At 40.3% G+C, this 21,739-nt stretch overlaps 1 protein-coding gene across 11 annotated transcripts in view; it reads left to right on the top strand.

Moving 5' to 3' along the window:
* The window catches only part of GRIP1 (glutamate receptor interacting protein 1), a gene marked incomplete at its 5' end in the record, with an annotated part of 731,133 nt that overhangs the window by 503,691 nt on the left and 205,703 nt on the right, over positions 1-21,739 (top strand). For 9 of the 11 annotated variants that reach the window (XM_081250285.1, XM_081250289.1, XM_081250291.1 and 6 more), the window contains one exon: positions 6,265-6,345. The exons of the other annotated variants lie outside the window; for them this stretch is intronic. In XM_081250285.1, coding sequence (XP_081106411.1) covers positions 6,265-6,345 — 81 coding nt within the window. The remainder of the gene's footprint in view (positions 1-6,264; positions 6,346-21,739) is intronic. 11 annotated transcript variants of the gene reach the window in all.

Raw genomic sequence — 21,739 nt, forward strand, 5'->3', positions numbered from 1 at the left:
GTAATATTTTTGTCTTACTTTTCTACCAAGACCATGTTGCTCAAACTTACAAAAAAAAAGAGAGAGAGAGAGAGAGAAACAGTCCATCTGTAATATGTTCCTGCTGGGCTGGGATAAAATGTTCACAAGACCCAGGTACTGGAAAGATTATGGTCCCACACCACACAAAACTTCCAGGCTAGCTGAAAATTAACATTGCCTGTTTCTTGATTTTTCTGATTGCAAAATTCTGCATTAATTCATCACAGTGGAGCTACCTTTCTCCTACTGGGTCCCACCTCCACCAGTACCCTAAGCCTATGCTCATTTTTCCCCTCAGCTAATGAACCACATGCTCCAGTCTCAAACCTATGATGTAATAAGGATTCCTCCATCACCATTCATTAATGGTGAATATAAAATTGGATATAAGATATGAGTCTTATTATCTTATATCCACTTTCTTAGTTTGCACATAGTAGGCACTAAAATTTGTGGAATGTAATTGAATTCTAGGGACAGATTATTTCCTTCACAATGGATTTCATTTTGTTCATTCACGAAAAAGTTTTCTTCTGCGTTCGTAAGGATGTGCATGAACGTTGTAGCATGAGCTGGCTGTCTCCCTCCCTGCTACTAGGAAATAGTCATAATGTTTAATCTCACAAAGTGCCTTTTTTTCCCTAATCAAGAAGTTGAGGGATTTTCTGGCTTAGCAGGCACATCAGTTGTGCATAATTAGTTGCAAGGAATTGTTTAGCAAAGGCTGATTAGTCTCAGCCAAAGGAAATTAAATTTTTTTTTTCAATAAAGCCCTGAAAACAGCTAGAGATTCTTGAAACCATAGTCATATCCAGTTTCTCTGGGAAGCCCAGACTCTGGGAATGGGAGAAGCAAAAGATGGAGACAAGGACCAGCCTGATTACACATGGATGCTATTTGATGCCAGGCAACCATTCAAGCTTATGAGAACATGAGGAGACATGAGTCCATTCCTCAAGATGGGTTTCCCCCAACTCCAGCATGGGCTTTGGTTATGATGCAGAATGAAACCTTGCTTCTTAGGTGCCTGCCGTTTGCTTTCCAAGCTTGTAAATACCAGCTTCACTCGGAACATGTAATCAAAACAGATGATCTGTGTTTGCCGCTCCTGCGTTGGGCACATAAGGAGAGTGGCCAAATTAGGGAAAATGAGAGGGATAGATGGGTCCCCGCCATTGTTCCACTTCTGTTTTAAGTACATGCTTGACTAAGCCCTTTCTGTGTCTCTGTCACAGTGTCGATTCTCCGTTTAATGGAGGGCATTTTCCCTAGCCTCATGGGATGTCACCAGAAAGGGGACCCATGCTCTTTCTTGTTATGACCAACGGCAATGGGCGGCCATCATATGTGACAGTGATTATCTAGCTGCTAAGATGTCATGTTAAAAGGCTGACAGTTCTGGTACCCTGAGGTGCCCTTGATGATTACTTGCAGCATTCACTTCAGTGAGCAGTGACTCACTAGCTCAATGCCTCCTTTGCCCCTATAGTGACTTTCCATAAGGATCCCTTGTTAACATGATCCACCATCAAAGTCAAGGTTGGGCATCTGGTATGAAAATCAGAATTCTTTCGTTTAAAGGCATTATGTTAAAGGTTGTTCGATAAACCTTTCTGTAGTCTGAACGAAAATTAAAGGAAATATATTTTAATATTATTTTTATAAAGAGTCACAGATTTTGAACATACAGTAGGGCAATACTTAATAGCTGTTAGGTGGTGATGTGGCTTTAAAAGCAATAGGGTGTAAACCTAGAAAATGAAATCAGAAGGAGGAGGCAGGACAGCTCATAACTAATGTTTGACTTTCTTCAGTTTGCTTATTTACAATAAATGCTCTAGTTTGAAAAGTTAAATGCAGTCTAATCATCTATCAGCAAATATTTAATGAATGCATACTATGAGTCAGGCACTGTTCTAGAGATATTATCTATAGATTGATTCCTTTCTTTGTTATTTGAGCTATTTTTTAATTCACTTACATAATTAGATGGAACTGGAAAGTCTATTTAGTGTCTTCCTGATAAATCAAAGAAGTATTACCATAGATCTTATAGTTCACTGAAACTTTTGAGGCCTTTACTGAGGATCAGTGAATTGTATTGGCATTTATTTTATTTATTTTATTTTTTTAATTGAAGTATAGTTGATTTACAATGCGCTAATTTCTGCTGTACAGCAAAGTGACTCAGTTATACACATATATACGTTCTTATTTTATATTCTTTTCCATTATGGTTTATCCCAGGAGATTTGGATATAGTTCCTGGTGCTATACAGTAGGACCTTGTTTATCCATTCTAAATGTAATAGTTTGCATCTACTAACCCCAAACTCCCAGTCCATCTCTCTCCCTCGCCCCACCCGCTGGCAACCACAAGTCTGTTCTCTATGTCTGTGAGTCTGTTTCTGTTTTGTAGATAGATTCATTTGTGCCATATTTTAGATTCCACATATAAGCGATATCACATGATATTTGTCTTTCTCTGTCTGACCTCACTCAGTATGACAATCTCTGGGTCCATCCATGTTGCTGCAAATGGCATTATTTCATTCTTTTTTATGGCTGAGTAATATTCCATTGTATATATGTGCCACATCTTCTTTATCCATTCCTCCATCGATGGACATTTAGGTTGCTTCCATATCCTGGCTATTGTAGATAGTGCTGCAATGAACATTGGGATACATGTATCTCTTCGAATTATGGTTTCCTCCAGATATATTCCCAGGAATGGGATTGCTGGATCACATGGTAGCTCTATTTTTAGTTTTTTTTTAAGGAACCTCCATACTGTTCTCCATAGTGGCTGTACCAACAGTGTAGGAGGGGTCCCTTCTCTCCACACCTTCTCCACCATTTGTTATTTGTAGACTTTTTAATGATGGCCATTCTGACCAGTGTGAAGTGGTACCTCATTGTACTTTTGATTTGCATTTCTCTAATAATTAGTGATGTGGTGTATCTTTTCATGTGTATTGGCATTTATTTAAAATTTTTGTCTTCAAATAAGTGACCTTAAAGGTATAAATTGGTTCTGCAGTAAAATTTAAATTTACTTATTTTAGGCAAATAAGTGTATGGAAGAGAGGGAAGTGAGATTTATCTATACACACAAAAAGAACTGGCTAAGATTGCTCATTTTTGTAGGCTTCTCCAAAGTAATTGACTTACATGATGCCAGGTGTCTGCTGGAGTGGTGTGTCCAGTCACTTGCCTGTGTGATGCCGAAATGTGTGATAACTGATAACCTATCAAATCTTGTTGTCTATCCAAGAGGAAATAACATAAGGAGGAAAGAGCACAGAAATAGGAATAAAAGAAATTCAGTCTAGACTCATTCTAGATGCAGGTCCTTCTATAAATTTTCATCTCTGGGCCTCAAGTCCTGACTCTAAAATGAAAGAGTGGTCTAGAGCATCCCTTATAATCATGAGATTCTAATGATATATCTACAAATGGCCGTTAAGGGACTTACGAGAAAACTACCATGGAAGACTCCACAGCTCTCCATGACTGTCTGCTCCCCAGACATTCTTGCCCTTGAATATCCTATTATGGAGCCATCAGCCACTGATTCATTCAGTGTCTTCCCTCTGTTTCTATCTTCAAAGTTTGAATCAAGAATTGACTTTGCGTAAATCACATCAAGAGAATTGATGCGCATTCTCTGATGGGTAGGTTTTTATAAAAGGCCTACGATGCCTCCTGGAGGTTTAAATTAAAGATATATTCTTAGGAAAAAGTTTCTTTAAAAGCAAATGTTAAAAGGTGCCATGTTGCTCTGTTGCTATGCTCTCCTTAACTCATGATGAATGTTGCCAAGATTCTGCCTCACTTCCATTAAGAATTATTGCTTTCACCCTGACTAACTTCGGTAAGCTATTCCCAGATAATATCAAACTTATTCCAGTCTGGTCCTTTGACCAATGCAAATTTTGACTTCTAGGTAATTGTCTACTTCCGCCTATGTTCAGCAAGGACACTCTTGATACTGGGAGTGAGGCTGGGGGCTGGAGCGTGGATAAGCAGAGGCTGGCCAGGTGGCCATCTATAATTCAGTTTCAACCTTTTAAGGATGTGTGTAACTAGACTTCTCAGCTCTAAATCAAGGACATTGTTTTCAAATATAAATGAGAAAACAGTTTTACCAGGGTTGACTGCTTCTGTAATGCAAACTGGGTAAATTTCTAAAGACATGGCTCCTTAAAATAGAGCATCAAGTGCAAAACACCCCAGAGTCTCCTGGTCAAATCTCTTATTGCCCTTTAAGAAAATCCAACACTGAATTCAACCCAAGACTTTAATTGGCTGGACTCTAGACAAATTGAAAACTGAGGAAAGCCCTTAGGCTTCCAAGATGCTGTCCCTGAAACTGGTCATTGTGATTGGTGTCTCCTGGCTCACTGCTCTGTCCTCATAAATACACAGTTTCAAAGTTTTAGATAATAAAAGGAAATACATTTTTAAACTGGTTTTATAAAGAATCCAGATTTTAACGTATAGTAAGTTTGTTTTAATGGGTGCTATATAAAGCATATTGCCTGGTTATTAAATCAACACTGTGAGAAAAGAGTTCAAATACTCAGGTGGGCATGGTGTAGCAAAATGAAGACTTTTGTAGTATAATGCTTGCATTTTGTTTTGTGGTTTGTGATTCTACTCAAAATCACATTTGCAAAGAGAAGAGTCAGAGATCTAGGATACTGCTTCCTAGGCAAAAGTGACGCTGTTGAGTGTATTGGTATCTGAAAGTTGGTAGTTTATCTTTATGGTTGGAAGAATTTAAAGAATTGTGTGACAAATGGAATAGAAACATGAAACAGCATGACTGCCATTTTTTAATTGCAGCTTACAGCAGTATTAATCTTTCCTTTTTGTCATTGCTTACAAAGACCTTGTTAGTTTTATGAAGAAATCGTGAATCATTTCAACCAGAAGAACATCCTAAAGAGGAATCGAGTTCCTCAATTTTGCAACACAAACTACTTAGTTGGGAGAATTATGTTTTCAGATGACTAAGTCTTGTTGCTGAATTAAATCCTTGTTATATTTAATAGTTTGCCATGCACAATATAATGCTTTTTAATCCTTTAATGATTTCCTATCACAACAATGACAACAACAACAACAAATTAACCTGATAGTGTGGCCAGAAGTAACCTTTGGGTCATCCAGCTTGAGTAGATCTGCTAGGTAATTATTTTACATTATGTCTGCTCAGGCCATATACATCCTATTCTTGAAAATGTTTAAGGTTGTCACTCAGACATCTCTTTTACTTTATACAAATTTCCCATGCAAACTAGAAAGAATACTTCCTTTCTATTTAACCCTGATATTTGATCATCATATCAAATATATTTGATCATTATTCCTATATTCCAAGCCAGACTAAATCCTTTCCTAGATTTAAAAAAAAAAATCACTTTACTTAGAATTTGATGGATCCATCACTTGTATGAGTTTGTCACCTAGTGTTTTGCTCATTCAGCTTCTTGCCTGTCACAGGGATACTAGGCTTCTGTCTTCAGTTGCTCTTTTTCTGGTTCTGCAAGTTATTTTCATCTCTTTCTAAAAGAGGGCAAATCAGCTCATTGCAATATATGTCTTCTTTTCCCAAACCATCCTTCCTTCCCTGTTCTTAACCTAGCTTCTCTGGTCTTACTCTGAACGTCCCTGTCCCTTTATTTTCCACTGGATGCCAGTTCATACTTCCAAGAGGAACCCACTAATTCTGTGTCTTTATTCCCCTGAAATACTAATACTCTGTCATCTGCTTCTCTGAAATATAACATTTCTTTTCCTTTCCTTTGTTCCTCTACCTGTTTATTCTTAGTGCCCATTGAGCCGTTTTATTCCTTCTTTGTCTTCTGGTTACTGATATTCACTGATCCTTATTTATCAATGAATATAGGTGACAGGCAAATCATCTGTGTACTGTGTTTACAAACTTCTTACCATTCTATGCCTTCATGTGCATTATAGCTTGATCCTAACAATCCTAAGAGGTGGATGAAAAAGTATATCCCTCTTTCATAGGAGAGGAAACTGATATTCGGAGCATTTTAAATGACTTGACCTTGTCCTATGGCTAACCCAAGGTTAGGACCCAGGGCTACAGACTCTTTCTGTTGTATCATATCACCTCTCTCTGGCAGAAGGATTGCAGTCCATTGAAAAATCTTCACTACATTAGAAACTGGATGGAAATTAACCAAACCCTTCATTGTACCTTTGCAGATGAGAGTCCCTACACTAAATCCGCCAGCCAGACAAAGCCGCCTGATGGAGCATTGGCTGTGAGAAGACAGAGCATCCCAGGTTAGACCAGACTGCTGGAGTTTTCAGCTGTTTTCCTTTTGAACCCTGTTATTTGGTGATCCTAAATAGTTCCAACTTGGTAAAAAAAAAAAATGCTATTTCATAGGGTGGAGACTGCATTCTACACAACTTGTTCAAACAACGTTCATGAAAGCTAGACTCTGAAAAAGCTTGCAAACTTGTGAAAACACATCTTGTGTGCAAATCCTTTGTAAAATGACTTGAATTTATATCAGCTCTCACTCACTGACTTACTTTCACCTCTGATTTCAGGGTATGATTCTCACAGCAGCATCTATCCCTTTACTGAGACAAACCCGGCATAACAAAGTGGTTCAAAATTGCTGTGGCAGATCATATATATGCTGAATAACAAATTACTCTTTTCTTCTTGTCTCGTTGAACTTGGATTTACTTCCATCGAACAACTCTTGTAGAATTCTGGGATTTTGTTTCCTTAGGAAGCTGTGATTAGGTTCCTTGTAGTACAATAAACGATACCTATTTTTTTCAACAAAACATTTTGCAGAAATATCTTAAAATGTCTTTATCCCAAACTTCCATATTTTGAAACTTTGAATTTGAGAATGACATAAACATTCTAAAATTAAAGGAGGAAGGAGATTCAAAATATTATTCAAACTTTATCTGAACTAGGTAATTTGTGGAAAACCTCTTATGGTAGCATCTATACTTAAGAGAAGGATTAAAAGCATTAATACATTTAGAAATTTATTGAAATTAATGTCTTTCTATATTATATACAAGTAAATTGAGTACAGCTAAAGCCTTAGTGACAGAATTCTAGAGTACAGTAGTTTAACAATCCAGGAGAGACAAAGCAGTGTTTCCAATGTTAAAATGAATGGCTTGGCAACTCTGTCAGTGAAAGGGGAATTTTCCATTTGAAAAAAGAGCAAGATGAGTCCAGTTTCTGCCCTGTTCATGATTATTATTTATTTTTGTAAGAACTACATGTGGTTATTTTTATTCTTATTCTGAAGGCTTAGACTCATAATGAAAGTACATGGCTTATAAAGAGGCATATTGTGAATGTTACCTATCCTTGTCTGTGTGCTTTGAAGATTCTAAAGTAATTTGAAATTTGTAATTAGATGACATCACCCAGTGCTGAGATTTCTTCTATTCCATCCTATAAAATGTCATTCTTAGTGCCGATCATGTTTAGAAAAACTACTGCAATCAGCTATGTGCTGTGTTCTCTGCTTTCTCCTTCTCAGCAATAAGGAAGTACCCAAAGTTTGAAGCTCAAGAATGCCAGTTATCTATCAATTCCTTCTTGGCCTCTCTTATTAGCTGGTGCTCAGTACTCTGCTGGGAAGAGTTGAAGAGACTTTCCACTGTCCTTACCACTTTATGTGGTACTAAACAAAAGCACCGACCAGTCTCATGTCTTCCTTTCATGGGTTTTCTAGTGTTACATACTAAATTATAACACAGGTTTATGGGCCAGACTTTTCCTTAAAGTCAATAAGTAGTTTTTAACATTACATGTTAGGTACAGAGAAGTTGTTAATTATAATTCTTAGTTCATGACGTATAGCGATTCTTCATAATAGACTTTTTCCTTTTGTTCTTCCTCAGGTCAGTTTTTAAGTCACTGGAAGCAGGAACCTTTTTTGTAGGCTTCAGGGGTTATTTTCCTGGAGTTTGAACATGAACAAACACCCTTTTGTTCTCTCTTAGAAGGCAGCAGCCAGAAGGGTTGGGCATCCTCAAAATCTTCTTAGTTATTTAGAACAGCCCAAGAGAAAAAAAGAGTTCACCAGCCAGAAGGCTAAGAAACCAAAGTGATTAATAGCTGATTAAGACTTACTGTTATATCTTAAGGAGAAAATTAGGGAACTTCTTGGAAACTGCTTCCTGACTGAGTTCTGGTACTTGGAGTTCTGAACCTTTACTGTCTTACCTAAAAATCCCCATTAATTCTTGTTCTGGCAAAAAAAAAAAAAAAAGGGACTCTCCCCTGATCTTTGGCCAAATAATTAAGTCAAAGGGAGATCTAATCCAGCATCCAGAAATCTTAACCAGTCACCTACCATGGCAACCTTTATCCCTGTGAAGTGAGAGAGAGAGAGGGAAATGTGCAGAGTCCTGGAAAATGCACACTCTTTATTATTTGCTGGAGCTTCAGCTGAAAAATCCCAAAGTGTCCTACTGAGGAATTAAGGTGGACCCCGGGGAGCTAAAAGAGCAAAATCAAAGTTTACAGCCTTTTTTTCTTTCTCCTATGCTTACCTCCCAACCTCACTTCCCTCAAAAGTATTATCACCACCCTGGTAGCAAGGAAAGATGTGTCTAAAGAAAAAATGCACCAAGGAACTGAAAAAAGGCGTAAAGGAAAGTGTGGCTCCTCTACTGGCCCCTGGATCTTCTCAGTGCAAAGGCACTTCTCAGGGCAGATTTTGGTGCCCCAATTCCTGGGGCCATTTTGGTGCCCCAATTCCTGGGCAGTAAGCAAACACCCAGAAGCTGCAATTTTAAAGGAGCTATGGCTTTTCCTCACATCTCTCCCCACTGATCCAATGATGGTGATTGGATTTGACCATTCATGTGAGCACTTTCTCTGATGGAAGTGGGGGAGGTGTAAGGGAGGAAGAGTATAAGGTAGTGGAAGGCATTTTAAAGCTCTCTATACACGTTTTTATGAAAGCTTAAGCTGTTCTTTGAAACTAGTTCTATAGAGACCTGATGCTTCCTGGAATAAATATTTGTACATATATACATAGATACGGTTTCTTAACATGGGTTCCACTATTTCCATGGCATAACAAAGCGTAACTTTTGATAATTTTGACCCAGAGAAGTAACCTTGAATGTTAACAAAAATATAATTTGCTTTTCATTCATATCAAAATCTACTACCACTGTCTAAACTCAAGATTGCTCTAGCAGTTATTTTATAATCACAAGTCAAAAATGTGTTCTTCATGAAATGACAATTCTAACTGTAAATCCTTTCGTCCCACTCCTGTCTCTTCTCAAAAAAGGGAATGGGTTAAACATCTCTTAGGAGCAAAATGTATTTGATTTGGATAAAGGGGAAATGCATTTTTCTTGTTATTTGGAAACGTCATTTTAATCGTGTCTCTTATGGCATAATGTGTTAAAAAAAAAAAAGGTTTTTTAGTCTTTCATAAGGTTTTGTAAAAGTTTTAATAACCAGGGCTTCCCTGGTGGCGCAGTGGTTGGGAGTCCGCCTGCTGATGCAGGGGACATGGGTTTGTGCCCCAGTCCGGGAAGATCCCACATGCCGCAGAGCAGCTGGGCCCGTGAGCCATGGCCGCTGAGCCTGCGCGTCCGGAGCCTGTGCTCCGCAACGGGAGAGGCCACAACAGTGAGAGGCCCGTGTACCGCAAAAAAAGAAAAAAAAAATTAATAACCATAATAGTAAAAAAGAAATGATATGACTATCTATGACACTGAAGTTTAAATTTAAAGACTTAGCATTCTATTTAAAAATATTAAGGAGGCATATTTCAATCTCACTTCTGCTCATTTTTTTTTCAAAGAGAAGGTGAATTCCAAGTACAAAGCTATTTTGAACTAACAGATTCTACTACACATCTATGATTATTAAAAAGAATCTGTTGGTCTGATCTTCCTTTATTTGAGAGATTACTGGTGAATCAAAGTTTGACCACCTGAGGGTTTGTCCAGATTATTACAGGATATCTGTATGATTCTTGGATTAGCATATTTTACAATACTTTGTGGCTTTAGCCACTTAGAGATGAGGCATTTAATCATGTCTGTCTAATGTTCATGAATGGAAAAGACAGGATACTATACTAGACCTGAAGGCCTAGAGTTAGTGTATTATTTATTTGATTCACCTACTTTTTCCAAGTAGGATAGCTTTCTTTGTTTATGCTAGTCTTGACAAAGAATTCTGGGCAATTCACAAAAGCAGGAAGATGTCAAGTGCTCACACCCATTGCATTTCCAAACTTTGGTGCCCCAGGAAAATTATCTTAACTCTGTAGCCAAAATGAGCCCTCAAAAGTTTGTGTGGGAATTTTTTTTCCTCCTAGAATATGAGAAGACATTTATCAATTTGGTCATAATTAAATGAAGGTGATATGTCTTTCTTGCTTCTCACATTTGAGTATTTGCAGAGGGTGTACAGATATGGAGCTGAGAGTCTGAAATGCCCATTAGCCCAAGATGTATTCACTCACGCTGTTTAGAGTACATCCAGGAAGCATTGACACCTACTGAAAAATCAAAGTGTCGAAAATAATACAGTGCCCTTGGTATCACAGAGAAGCTGGCAACCTTGAATTAAGGGGGAAGGACAGGAATTTTGAAGGTTCTGCCCTCCCTGTTCAGCATTTTCCTCTTCATTAACACACAATTTGACACGTCATTGGTCTAAATTTTCATTATTATAGTAGATATATAGTGTGACATTTACAATAGGATTTTATAGCTAACACTCTTCAGGTGGATGAAGGGCATTTCCTCTGATTTTCAGGCCTGGTTCTCCTTCCTCTGTTTAGTTCCACCATTGAGCTGCTCCAAGAAATGGGCGAGTCCCACAGATGGGAAACCAAGCTCATTTGACTCATACAAAGCACGGTGCTGCACAATGCATATGTGTATCAAATCGTCACACTGTACACTTTAAATGTCTTACAATTCTGTCAATTACATAGAGAATTTCAAAGGCCAGAGGCCTCTCCCCCAAGTCTCATTTGTTCCTGTTTGAACAGAAAATGTCTGTGCGATCCTCTAACACCTAAAGAGAACGTTTGAGCACAATTTAACAATAAAATCGACAAGATGAGAGTGATTCATTCAAGAACGTGTGCTGCTATAGAAAAAAGGCCACAAAAGATATGCAAAAATAGCTGGAGTCTGTAAATAGAGTGATGCAAAGCAGAACTTATTACTTCTTATGGCAGGTACACATGAAGGATTTCCCCCGGAGAGCTGATCCACTTTGCTCTGTGGTACATCCTGAGTTCTCAAATAGCGCTGGGCAAAATGAGCAGCTTGATTTGTGTGTTCAGTACTGCAGCTTTCATTAGCGATTCAGACAAATGACAGTCTATTATGTTTGAACTTCTCTCCTGCCTTAGTAAACACAGGTGAAATATAATGAAATGGTACATAGGCAGCAAATGATTTTTAAACAATAGTTCTTCCAGCATGCAGTTTAGGGGAAATTATTTATAATGAATTAGTCCTGTGCTTGGATATTCCTTGAGCCCCACTGTGTTACAGGAGTGGTGGCATTTGGTCAATGTCATGCTCTGGGTACACGAAGTAATAAGAATGACTCTGATGATGGCCAGCACAGCTTCCCAGTGTCTGGAAACATTTTAGAAGGAGACTCAAGGAGACGTGCACAAGAGCCACAGGAGAAAGTCTTTTCTGTCTACTACTTTGGCACTGAAGAAAAATGAATTCTCCTGCTCCCCAGGTTAGGGAGACCTTCAGTTCAGGGTGTTTTAATTAAGTGACTTTAGAGAATTTGACAGGGTGCAAGCTGTCTGGATAAAATAGATAACCAACAAGGACCTTCTGTGTAGCACAGGGAACTCTACTCAATATTCTGTAATAACCTATATGGGAAAAGAATCTGAAAAAGAATGAATATATGTATAACTGAATCACTATGCCATACACCTGAAACTAACACAACATTGTAAATCAACTATACTCCAATAAAATTTTTTTTAAATAGTTGCTCTGTAAAAAAAGTAAAAGAGTTGTATGGATTGATTGGCACTAGGGAAAGAAAAGAACCATCCTACACAGTTTAATGTAGAATAGAGCAGTTGGGCTCATTAATACTCCTTTCTTATTAGGGCTGACATGACTTAGAACAGCCCTCCAATTTCAGTCGTGTCATCTTCATAATGTTTGTTATATATGTTTGTTCCACCTTGACTATAATTAATATGATTTTAAGTAAATTTGAATTGATTCACTTTTTTCCTTATCTTTATCCTAAGCTTTATTATCTTGAATTTGATATGCTAATTATATTTTTCTAATATAAGTTTTTAAAAATTGTAACTGAAATTTTTTTTTTTTAAGTTTTATGTGTTCCCTCAAATACATCCATCAGTGTTTACATACACTATACTTTGGGAAACACTGACTTGGAGTGAGATTCTTCTCCAAAGAAATGCCTTTGAGAACTTCAGTTTGTCAGTATATTGTTGAGTAGTCGTTGATTTATAGTGCAGAAGTGGGGTGTTTGGACGGGAGTGGAAGGCATTTGGAGCTTTTGCTATAAAATGGAAGAAATACTGATAGCGAGGAGAGAGAACAATATTAACCCAAAGCCTAGGAAATAACAAGAATGCAGTGATCACAAGAGTAACCTAATCTAGAAAGAGAGAGTGAGGGAAGCCATAGATAAATCATAAAAATACTGGTTGTCATTCATTTCATGCTGTGTTCCAAGTATTGGCCTAACCATTCTGATAAATAATGTTGCATTTCTTCCACAACACCTGCAGGAACTAAGTTTTGTTCATTTCCCTCTAACAGTTGAGGGAACAAGTTCAGAGAGCTAAAGTAACATGCCAAGGTCATAGGGCTGGAAAGTAGTGGACAAAATAAAATTTTATCTGAAATGCATTTAGGTAACAATGAATTTCCACCAGAGTCCTGAGCAGTGAGTGAAAGGAGAAGGTGGTGAGAATTCTTAATGAGAATGAGGTGTAAAGACTGACTCCTAGTGGCCAATGGAGTCTCTGCTCTGAAGTAATGTAAGAAAACGTAAGGTGGGCAGGAGCCTCTGAGTGTGGGTGGCCTCCGTCTGTCCAAGTTGCAGAATCTATCTCAGTCATCACTGACTGTGCCCTGGATTCCAGGTGGGTCAGTGAGTAGAGGCTGCGCTCAAAGGGGTCATGCCATTATTTCTCTACGTAACTGAGGGCTAGCAGAAACTGAGGAAGCAAGCTGGTAGTTTGCTTTAGGCTGTGCTGTCATTTATTCTATACATGTGTAATTTTCAAGGAAAAAAACTGAAATTGCTAAAGCAGGCTTTTAAATACTTGTTCTCGAACAGGTAACACCATAACTCTCTGCTTTGTGTTTCGCTTCTAAAACCTTAGAATAATACAGAGTTTTAAGATAACACTGACTGAGTAAAATGAGTCACTTTGCTCTGTGTCAGAGCATTTCACCTGGCAAATAGATTTCTAAAATCAGTTCACATAGATCTCCCATGATCTGATTCAATGAGTAGAGACTGGCTCTGGGCAATGTGCTCAGTATATACATTTTCAATTCTCTTAATTATTAAACATTCTTGTACATTTCTAAGGACTCTTACTGAGCTAGATGGTAAACTGATGTTATGAAGATTTCTGCTTCAGAACTGGGGTGGGGGGGGAAACTTTATAGCATCTGGGAAGTCTTTTTCTCTTTAGGAGTTTGATTACTCCCCTGGTGCTTTCCTGCCTTCTGCATGTAAATGTAAACTGCTTACACATTGATTCCATGCATTTCACCCTTGCATATTTCACCGAATGGCCTTTATTTTTCCTCCAGCCAATCCTTTACTTGCTCCCTAAGTCCATTATAACTAAAATGATCCTCTCTCATTTTTTTTATATGTGCCTAGTAGTGTTCCAGAAGCTAGCAGTATCCTACAAGCGTGTGTCCTCCTGGAGTTTGCATGCTAGTGGCGAAACTGACATTCAACAAGCACTGACTGCCTAACATAAGGTCAGGCTGTGCTAAGTGCAGTAAAGTGAAATAAACTAGTATAAGGTATAGAGAGTGGTGGGCAGAAAGACCTGGACTCTGTGTTTGAAAAGAAAGTCAAGGATAGCCTCAATCAGGCGGTAACAACTGAGTGAGCCTAAAAGGAGGGGTGAACCCATAATGGTCTGGGGGAAGAGGATTCTAGGCCAAAAAGAACAGCCAGTACAAAGGTGCTGAGGTCAGAACGAGCTTGGCTTGTTAAAGAAACTGAGAGAAGGCCAGCATGACCAGAAAGGATGAAGCAATGCTGAGAGTGGCAACAGATGAGGTTGGAGAGAGGGAGAGACAAAGGTAGGTTCTGTAGAACTTGTAGCCAAGGTAAGAGCTTGAGTTTTATTCTTGGTGTGACAAGAAACCATTGCAAGGACTGAACAGTTGAGGTACTGATGCATTTCTTTTTAAATCTCTCTAGCGTCTATATGGAAAATAGACTTTAAGGAGACAGGAGCAGAGACGGAGATCAGTTGCCATTGCACTATTTCATTCAAGAAATGATGGTGTCTTGGACTAGGATGATGGAGGTAGAGGTAGTAAAAATGGTCAGATTAGATGTGGAATGTGAGAGGAAGAGAGGAGTCTGGGATGAGTCCAAGGGCTTTGCTCTTAACTGGGTAAGTAGTGATGCCATTTACTGAGACGGACCCTGAGGAAGAAATGGATCAGTGGAAGAGGGGAGTAGGGAACTCAGAGGAAAGGTCAGTGGAGATATAAATTTGGAGCAATCAGTTTGTATTTACACCCTTGGGGATGAGGGATACCATCTTGGTAGTGCAGATAGATGGAGATGGGGTCCAAGGTCTGAGCCTGGGGCTTCCAGCCTTCCAAGGTCAGCCATGAAGGGAGTTTCAGCAAAAGACTTGAAGAGGGCTTCCCTGGTGGCGCAGTGGTTGAGAGTCCGCCTGCCGATGCAGGGGACACGGGTTCATGCCCCGGTCCGGGAAGATCCCACATGCTGCGGAGCGGCTGGGCCCGTGAGCCATGGCCGCTGAGCCTGCGCGTCCGGAGCCTGTGCTCCGCAACGGGAGAGGCCACGACAGTGAGAGGCCAGCGTACCGCAAAACAAACAAACAAACAAAAAAGACTTGAAGAAGCGGAGGCGGTAGCAGGAGAATGTGGTGCCGTGGAATCCAAGTGAAGAACCGCATGGGACCAAGGAGGGAGAAAAAGACTGGACCAAGTATTGAAGAGAAGATGAAGAAGACAAGGACTGAGGACTGGCTAAAGGATTGTGTAAGAAGAGAGTGTGTAGTGGACCCTAACTAGAGAAGCTTCAGTGAAGTGGTGGGAGCTAAAGCCTGCTTTGAGTGGGCTGAGGTGAGAATAGGACCTAAGTAAACAGAGTCAGAGAATGTGCACAACTCTTTCAAAATTTTAAAAGACTTGGACTTCCCTGGTGGCACAACGGTTAAGAATCTGCCTGCCAATGCAGGGGACACGGGTTCAAGCCCCAATCCGGGAAGATACTACGTGCCGCGGAGTAACTAAACCCATGCGCCACAACTACTGAAGCCCACACTGCAGAGCCCCCGAGCCACAACTACTGAGCCTGTGAGCCACAACTACTGAAGTCTGCGCACGTAGAGCCCGTGCTCCACAACAAGAGAAGCCACCGCAATGAGAGGCCCGTGCACCGCAATGAAGAGTAGCCCCCGCTCACCCACGCACAGCAGCGAAGACCCAACGCAGCCAAAAATAAATTAATTAATTTAAAAAAAATTTTTTTTCAAAAGACTCTGTCAAGAGGAGCAGAAAAATGGGACAGTAGCCGGAGGGGGCATGTGGTCTCGGGGAGACTCCCTTTTTAAATACAGGAGAGGATACAGCGTGTTTGTGTGCTGATGTGGTTGATCTAGTGGAGTGGGAGAAATTGACGCAGGAGGGAAAGGGAATGAAAGCGAAAGCAAAACCTTTGAAGAGGCTCGAAGGGGGGCATCCAGCATGCAGTGGAGGTGTCAGCAGGAGGGAAGGCAGACTAATCCAGAGGCACAAAGGCAGGAGGATTATGGTAGGTTTCCTGCTAAGAAGATACTGAGTCCTCTTCTGACTGCTCTGTTTTCTTCTTGAAATAATAGGTGAGGTCATCACAGAGAGGAAGGAGGGGAAGGGGATGATACAGGCTTGTAGAGTGAGGAGGAGGTGTCAGATTGCCTTGGGCAACGTCCAAGGATTACCCTGCAGCCTTGTAGATCCCTAACTAAATAGAAGCCTCTTCTCTCTTAAAAACCTGACTTCTTCAGATCAAAAAGGGATGAAATGAACTTACACATCTGATGCTGATGCCCCATGTCGTCCCCACACATCATATTCCGTCTCCCCTTCGAGCTCTCCTACAGCTTCTACCTTTCATAAGCATTTCTCTTTATGAACACCCAGAATATTACGGCTTTTTATTAAACCTTCTGGCAGGTTAGCTCATCCTGTTTCAAGTCGCTCTGCAATTATTTTCCTGGGTTCTAGACTTACCTCTAACTTAAGGTTACAGTCCCTTATATTCAAGAAAATGTTTCTTTATTTAAAGTTCTCCCACCAAGCTTTGCCCAGCAGGGTTCATAACTGGGTGTGGTTCATAGTTGTTGTATTAAAGACTTCTCTCATCACCTGCTTTAGGATCTGATCACTGTTATGCACCAAACCTTACAAAACACTGAGATGAAATGGTGAAGCATGGCTTGTAGTACTCTTACTGGTCTTTCTCTTTCAAACACTGTCCGCGCGCACGCACACACACAGATACATCTTTCCTTGTTTTCCTCTTTCAATATAGGAAACTTCACATCTAACCTCTTCTGCTTCAATATTTTTCGAGGCAGGAAACTTACTATCTTACAAGGTAACCCCTGCTTTTTAAAATCTGTTTGTGTTAGGAAGTATTCCTTATGCCAACAGGCTGAGGATTCCTACCTTATACCTCTACCCATTGGCTCGTCTAATTCTTCTGAACTTCCCCAAAGTCTTTCAAGTACTTTAATGCACCTATCAGCTCCTCCCTGAGCCATCATTGTTGTTTAACCAGATGAAGCTTGTTCCTTCCTTCAGCTTGGCCTTCTGTGACCTATTTTTCACACCCTGGTAGCCTTTCTCTATTTTGTCAATGCTCTCTTGCATGTGGCAGCCAAAACCGAATCCTTCCTCCAGCTAAAGAGCACAGAGTATAAGAAAACCAGTACCTTCCCTGACCTGGGTGTTCCACTCAATTAGTGCAGATTAAGATTGTATTTTTGAATGAAATAATGATGTTTGTTTACACTGAACTTTCAGTCAATAGGCCTTAGTCTCATGAATATCCCTCAAGAGCTAGGCTTCCTGCCTTGAACAGTAGCACTTCGTATAATGCTGGCCAACACTGTACCCTTTGTTCTACACATGTATTTCTGTTATATTCCGCTAGGAAGATTTGAGAAGAGGAGAGGAGGAGGGGTACTAACAATTGTGGAGCATCAATTGTGTACCAGTCTTATTTATTCAAAAGAGATATTTAGGGCTTCCCTGGTGGCGCAGTGGTTGACAGTCCGCCTGCCGACGCAGGGGACACGGGTTCGTGCCCCGATCCGGGAAGATCCCACATGCCGCGGAGCGGCTGGGCCCATGAACCATGGCCGCTGAGCCTGCGCGTCTGGAGCCTGTGCTCCGCAACGGGAGAGGCCACAAAGGCCCGCGTACAGAAAAAAAAAAAAAAGAGAGATATTTAATGATCCCAATTTTATGGAGGAAGAAATTAAGGCTCACTGAGGCTTAAGTAACTGGCACAAGTTCATCCAACAACAAAGCTGATATTTGAGTTTAGATTAGTTTAATCCGAAGCCCCTCATCTTTCAGCTCTTGTTCCCAGCTCTCAAATGATTCAGCTCATCTCTCCAACATAGTGGAAACAGTCTCTATTCCTGCACATCACATATATTTCCCACTCTCTTAGCAGTGAATTAGCCATAAATTTGACAAGCATCTAACAATGTTAAGAATTTTGAGCATACCGTGCTTTGTGACCACCTAGAGGGGTGGGATAGGGAGGGTGGGAACGAGACACAAGAGGGAGGGGATATGAGGATATATGTATACGTATAGCTGATTCACTTTGTTATACAGCAGAAACAAACACACCATTGTAAAGCAATTATAATCCAATAAAGATGTTAAAAAATAATAAGAAAAGAATTTTGAGCCTAGCAGTCAGTACCAAGGACAGAGCTGTGCGGCACCCCCACCACCAGAAACCTTGATCCTCCCCCATCAGCAATGACGTTCGGCCTTTTGGGTGTCATCCTCAGTGAGCTTCAAAGCCACCAGCTTTTAGTTCATGGTGCTCTGTTCTGTCCACAGTTATCGTGAGAGATCTTTCTCAAATCCCACTGAAATATTCAAATATGCATTTACATCATATTGTCTTTATATATAGGTATCCCTTGGAGATACGACAGGTTCAGTTCCAGACCACCACAATGAAGCGAATATCACAATAAAGCAAGTCACACAAACTTTTTGGTTTCCCATTGTATATAAAAGTTATGTGTACACTATATTGTAGTCTACTAAGTGGGCAATATCATTATGTCTAAAAAAAACCGATGTACATATCTTAATTTAGAAATACTTTATTGCTAAAAAATGCTAACCATCATCTAAGCCTTCAGTGAGTCGTAATCTTTTTGCTGGTGGAAGGCCTTGCCTCCGTGCTGATGGCGGCTGACTGACCAGGGTGGTGGCTGCTGAAGGGTGGGGTGGCTGTGGCACCTTCTGAACATAAGACAACCATGACGTTTGCCACGTCGATTGACCCTTCCCTTCATGAACAATTTCTCTATAGTGTGCAATGATGTTTGATAGCATTTTACCCACAGTAGAACTTCTTTCAAAACTGGAGTCGATCCTCTCAAACCCCGCCACTGCTTTATCAACTAAGTTTATGTAATATTCTAAATCTTTTGTTCTCATTTCAACAGTCTTCACAGTGTCTTCATCAGGAACAGATCCATCTCAAGAAACCAATTCCTTTGCTCATCTTCAAGAAACAACTCCTCATCCATGAAAGTCATATCAGAGCTTATAACAATTCAGTCACATCTTCAGTCTCCACTTCTAATTGTATTTTTCTTGCTATTTCCACCACATCTGTAGTCACTTCCTCCACTAAAGTCTTGAACCCCTCAAAGTCATCCAGGAGGGTTGGAATCAACTTCTTCCAAACTCCTATTAATGTTGATATTTTGACTTCTTCCCATGAATCAGGAATGTTCTTCATGGCATCTAAGAATGGTGAATTCTTTCCAAAAGGTTTTCAAGTTACTTTGCCCAGATCCATCAAAGGAATCACTCTCTATGGCAGCTATAGCCTTACAAAATGTATTTCTTAAATAATAAGACTTGAAAGTCAAAATTACCCCTTGATCCATGGGCTACAGAATGGATGCTGTGTTAGCAGGCATGAAAACAGCATTAATCTCATTGTAGATGTCCATCAGAGCTCCTGGGTGACCAGGTGCTCATATTTTAAAAGAAATATTTTTTTCTGAGCAGCAGGTCTCAGCAGTGGGCTTAAAATATTCAGTAACCATGTAGTCAACAAATGTGCTGTCATCCAGGCTTTGTTGTTCCATTTATAGAGCATAGGTGGAGTAGATTTAACCTAATTCTTAAGGGCCCTAGGATTTTTGGAGTAGCAAATGAGAATTGGCTTCAACTTAAAGTTACCAACTGCATTAGCTCCTAACTGACAAGAGAATCAGCCTGTCCTTTGATGCTCTGAAGCCAGGCATTGACCTCTCCTCTCCAGCTATGAAAGTCCTAGATGGCATCTTCTTCCAATACAAGGCTGTTTCATCTACATTGAAAATCTGTTGTTTAGTGTAGCCACCTTCATGAATTATCTTAGCTGGATCTTCTGGATAACTTGCTGCAGCTTCTACATCAGCACTTGCTTCTTCACCTTGAACTTTTATGTTATGAAAATGGCTTCTTTCCTTAAACCTCATGAACCAATGTCTACTGGCTTCAGACTTTTCTTCTGCAGCTTCCTCACCTCTCTCATCTTCATGTAATTGAAGAGAGTTATGGCCTTGCTCTGGATTAGGCTTTGGCGTAAGGAAATGTTGTGGTTGGTTTGATCTTCTATGAAGACCACATTTGTGTGTTCACTGGAGTAGCACCTTTAATTTCCTTCAAGAACTTTTCCTTTGCATTCTTGTTTGGCACAAGAGGTCTAGCGTTTGGCCTATCTCAGCTTTTGATGTCTTCCTCACTAAGCTTAATCATGTCTAGCTTTTGATTTAAAGTGAGAGATGTGTGACTCCTTTCACTTGAACACTCAGAGGCCATTGTAGGGTTATTAATTGGCCTAATTTCAGTATTATTGTGTGTTTAGGAAATAGGGAAGCCCAAACAGGGAGAAAGATTGGACAAGGGCCAGTCAGTGAAGCAGAACCCATGAAATGTTTATTGGTCAAGTTCACCATCTTCTATGGGTGCAGTTCGTGGTGCCCCAAAACAATGACAATAGTAACATCAAAGATCACTAATCACAGATCACCACAACAAACAGAGTAATAATGAAAAAGTTTGAAATATTTCGAGAATTACCAAAATGTGACACAGAGATACGAAGTGAGCAAATGCTACTGGGAAAATGGTGCTGATAAACTTGATGCAGGGTTGCCACAAACCTTCAGTTTGTAAAAAAGCGTAAAGCAAGCCACAACAAAATGGGGTATACCTGTATAATGTTGGTTTGCATGCCTTATTCTTCACTGGTCTAATAATCCTTTCTAAAATTTTGCCAGTACATGCCATCAATCCCAGAGATCTAGGATTTCCAGAGCCCCTGATTGTAGAAATTTAGTTGCTCACTTATTCCCAGACTTTAGGCATATCTTTTTTTTTTTTTTTTTTTTTTTGCGGTACGTGGGCCTCTCACTGTTGTGGCCTCTCCGGCTTTGGAGCACAGGCTCCAGACGCGCAGGCTCAGCGGCCATGGCTCACAGGCCCAGCCGCTCCATGGTATGTGAGATCTTCCTGGACCGGGACACGAACCCGTGTCCCCTGCATCGGCAGGCGGACTCTCAACCACTGCGCCACCAGGGAAGCCCCCCTCGGTTACTTTTTTTTTTTTTTTTTTTTTTTTGCAGTACGCAGGCCTCTCACTGTTGTGGCCTCCCCCGTTGCGGAGCACAGGCTCCGGACGCGCAGGTTCAGCGGCCATGGCTCACGGGCCCAGCCGCTCCGCAGCACGTGGGATCCTCCCAGACCGGGGCACGAACCCGTGTCCCCTGCACCGGCAGGCGGACTCTCAACCACTGTGCCACCAGGGAAGCCCCCATTTTTATGTTTCTTTCATTATTACATCTGCGTATTCTTTTAATTCTCTGGGAGGTAATTTACCTGACTGGAAACTCGAATATATTTTAAACAACTAAGGGATTATTTTAATATCACTTTACTTAACCTTTGGGATAAGTTTCCTCTTACTTTAATCTTAAATTCTATCCTTTCTAGTTTAAGGTTATTCTCCTTGGAAGCTACTGGAGATGTATCATTGGAATAGAGTAACTCAGCATTTCACCATGCTAAAAGTAACTTGACACCAGCTTCTTCCCCAGGTTCTTCTTCTGGCCTAGAGAACCTGGAAAAATTATTCTTGTTGACCTTATCATCT

The sequence above is a fragment of the Mesoplodon bidens genome, assembly GCF_964165515.1.
Source record: "Mesoplodon bidens genome assembly, chromosome: 11".
Taxonomy (NCBI): Eukaryota; Metazoa; Chordata; class Mammalia; order Artiodactyla; family Ziphiidae; genus Mesoplodon; species Mesoplodon bidens.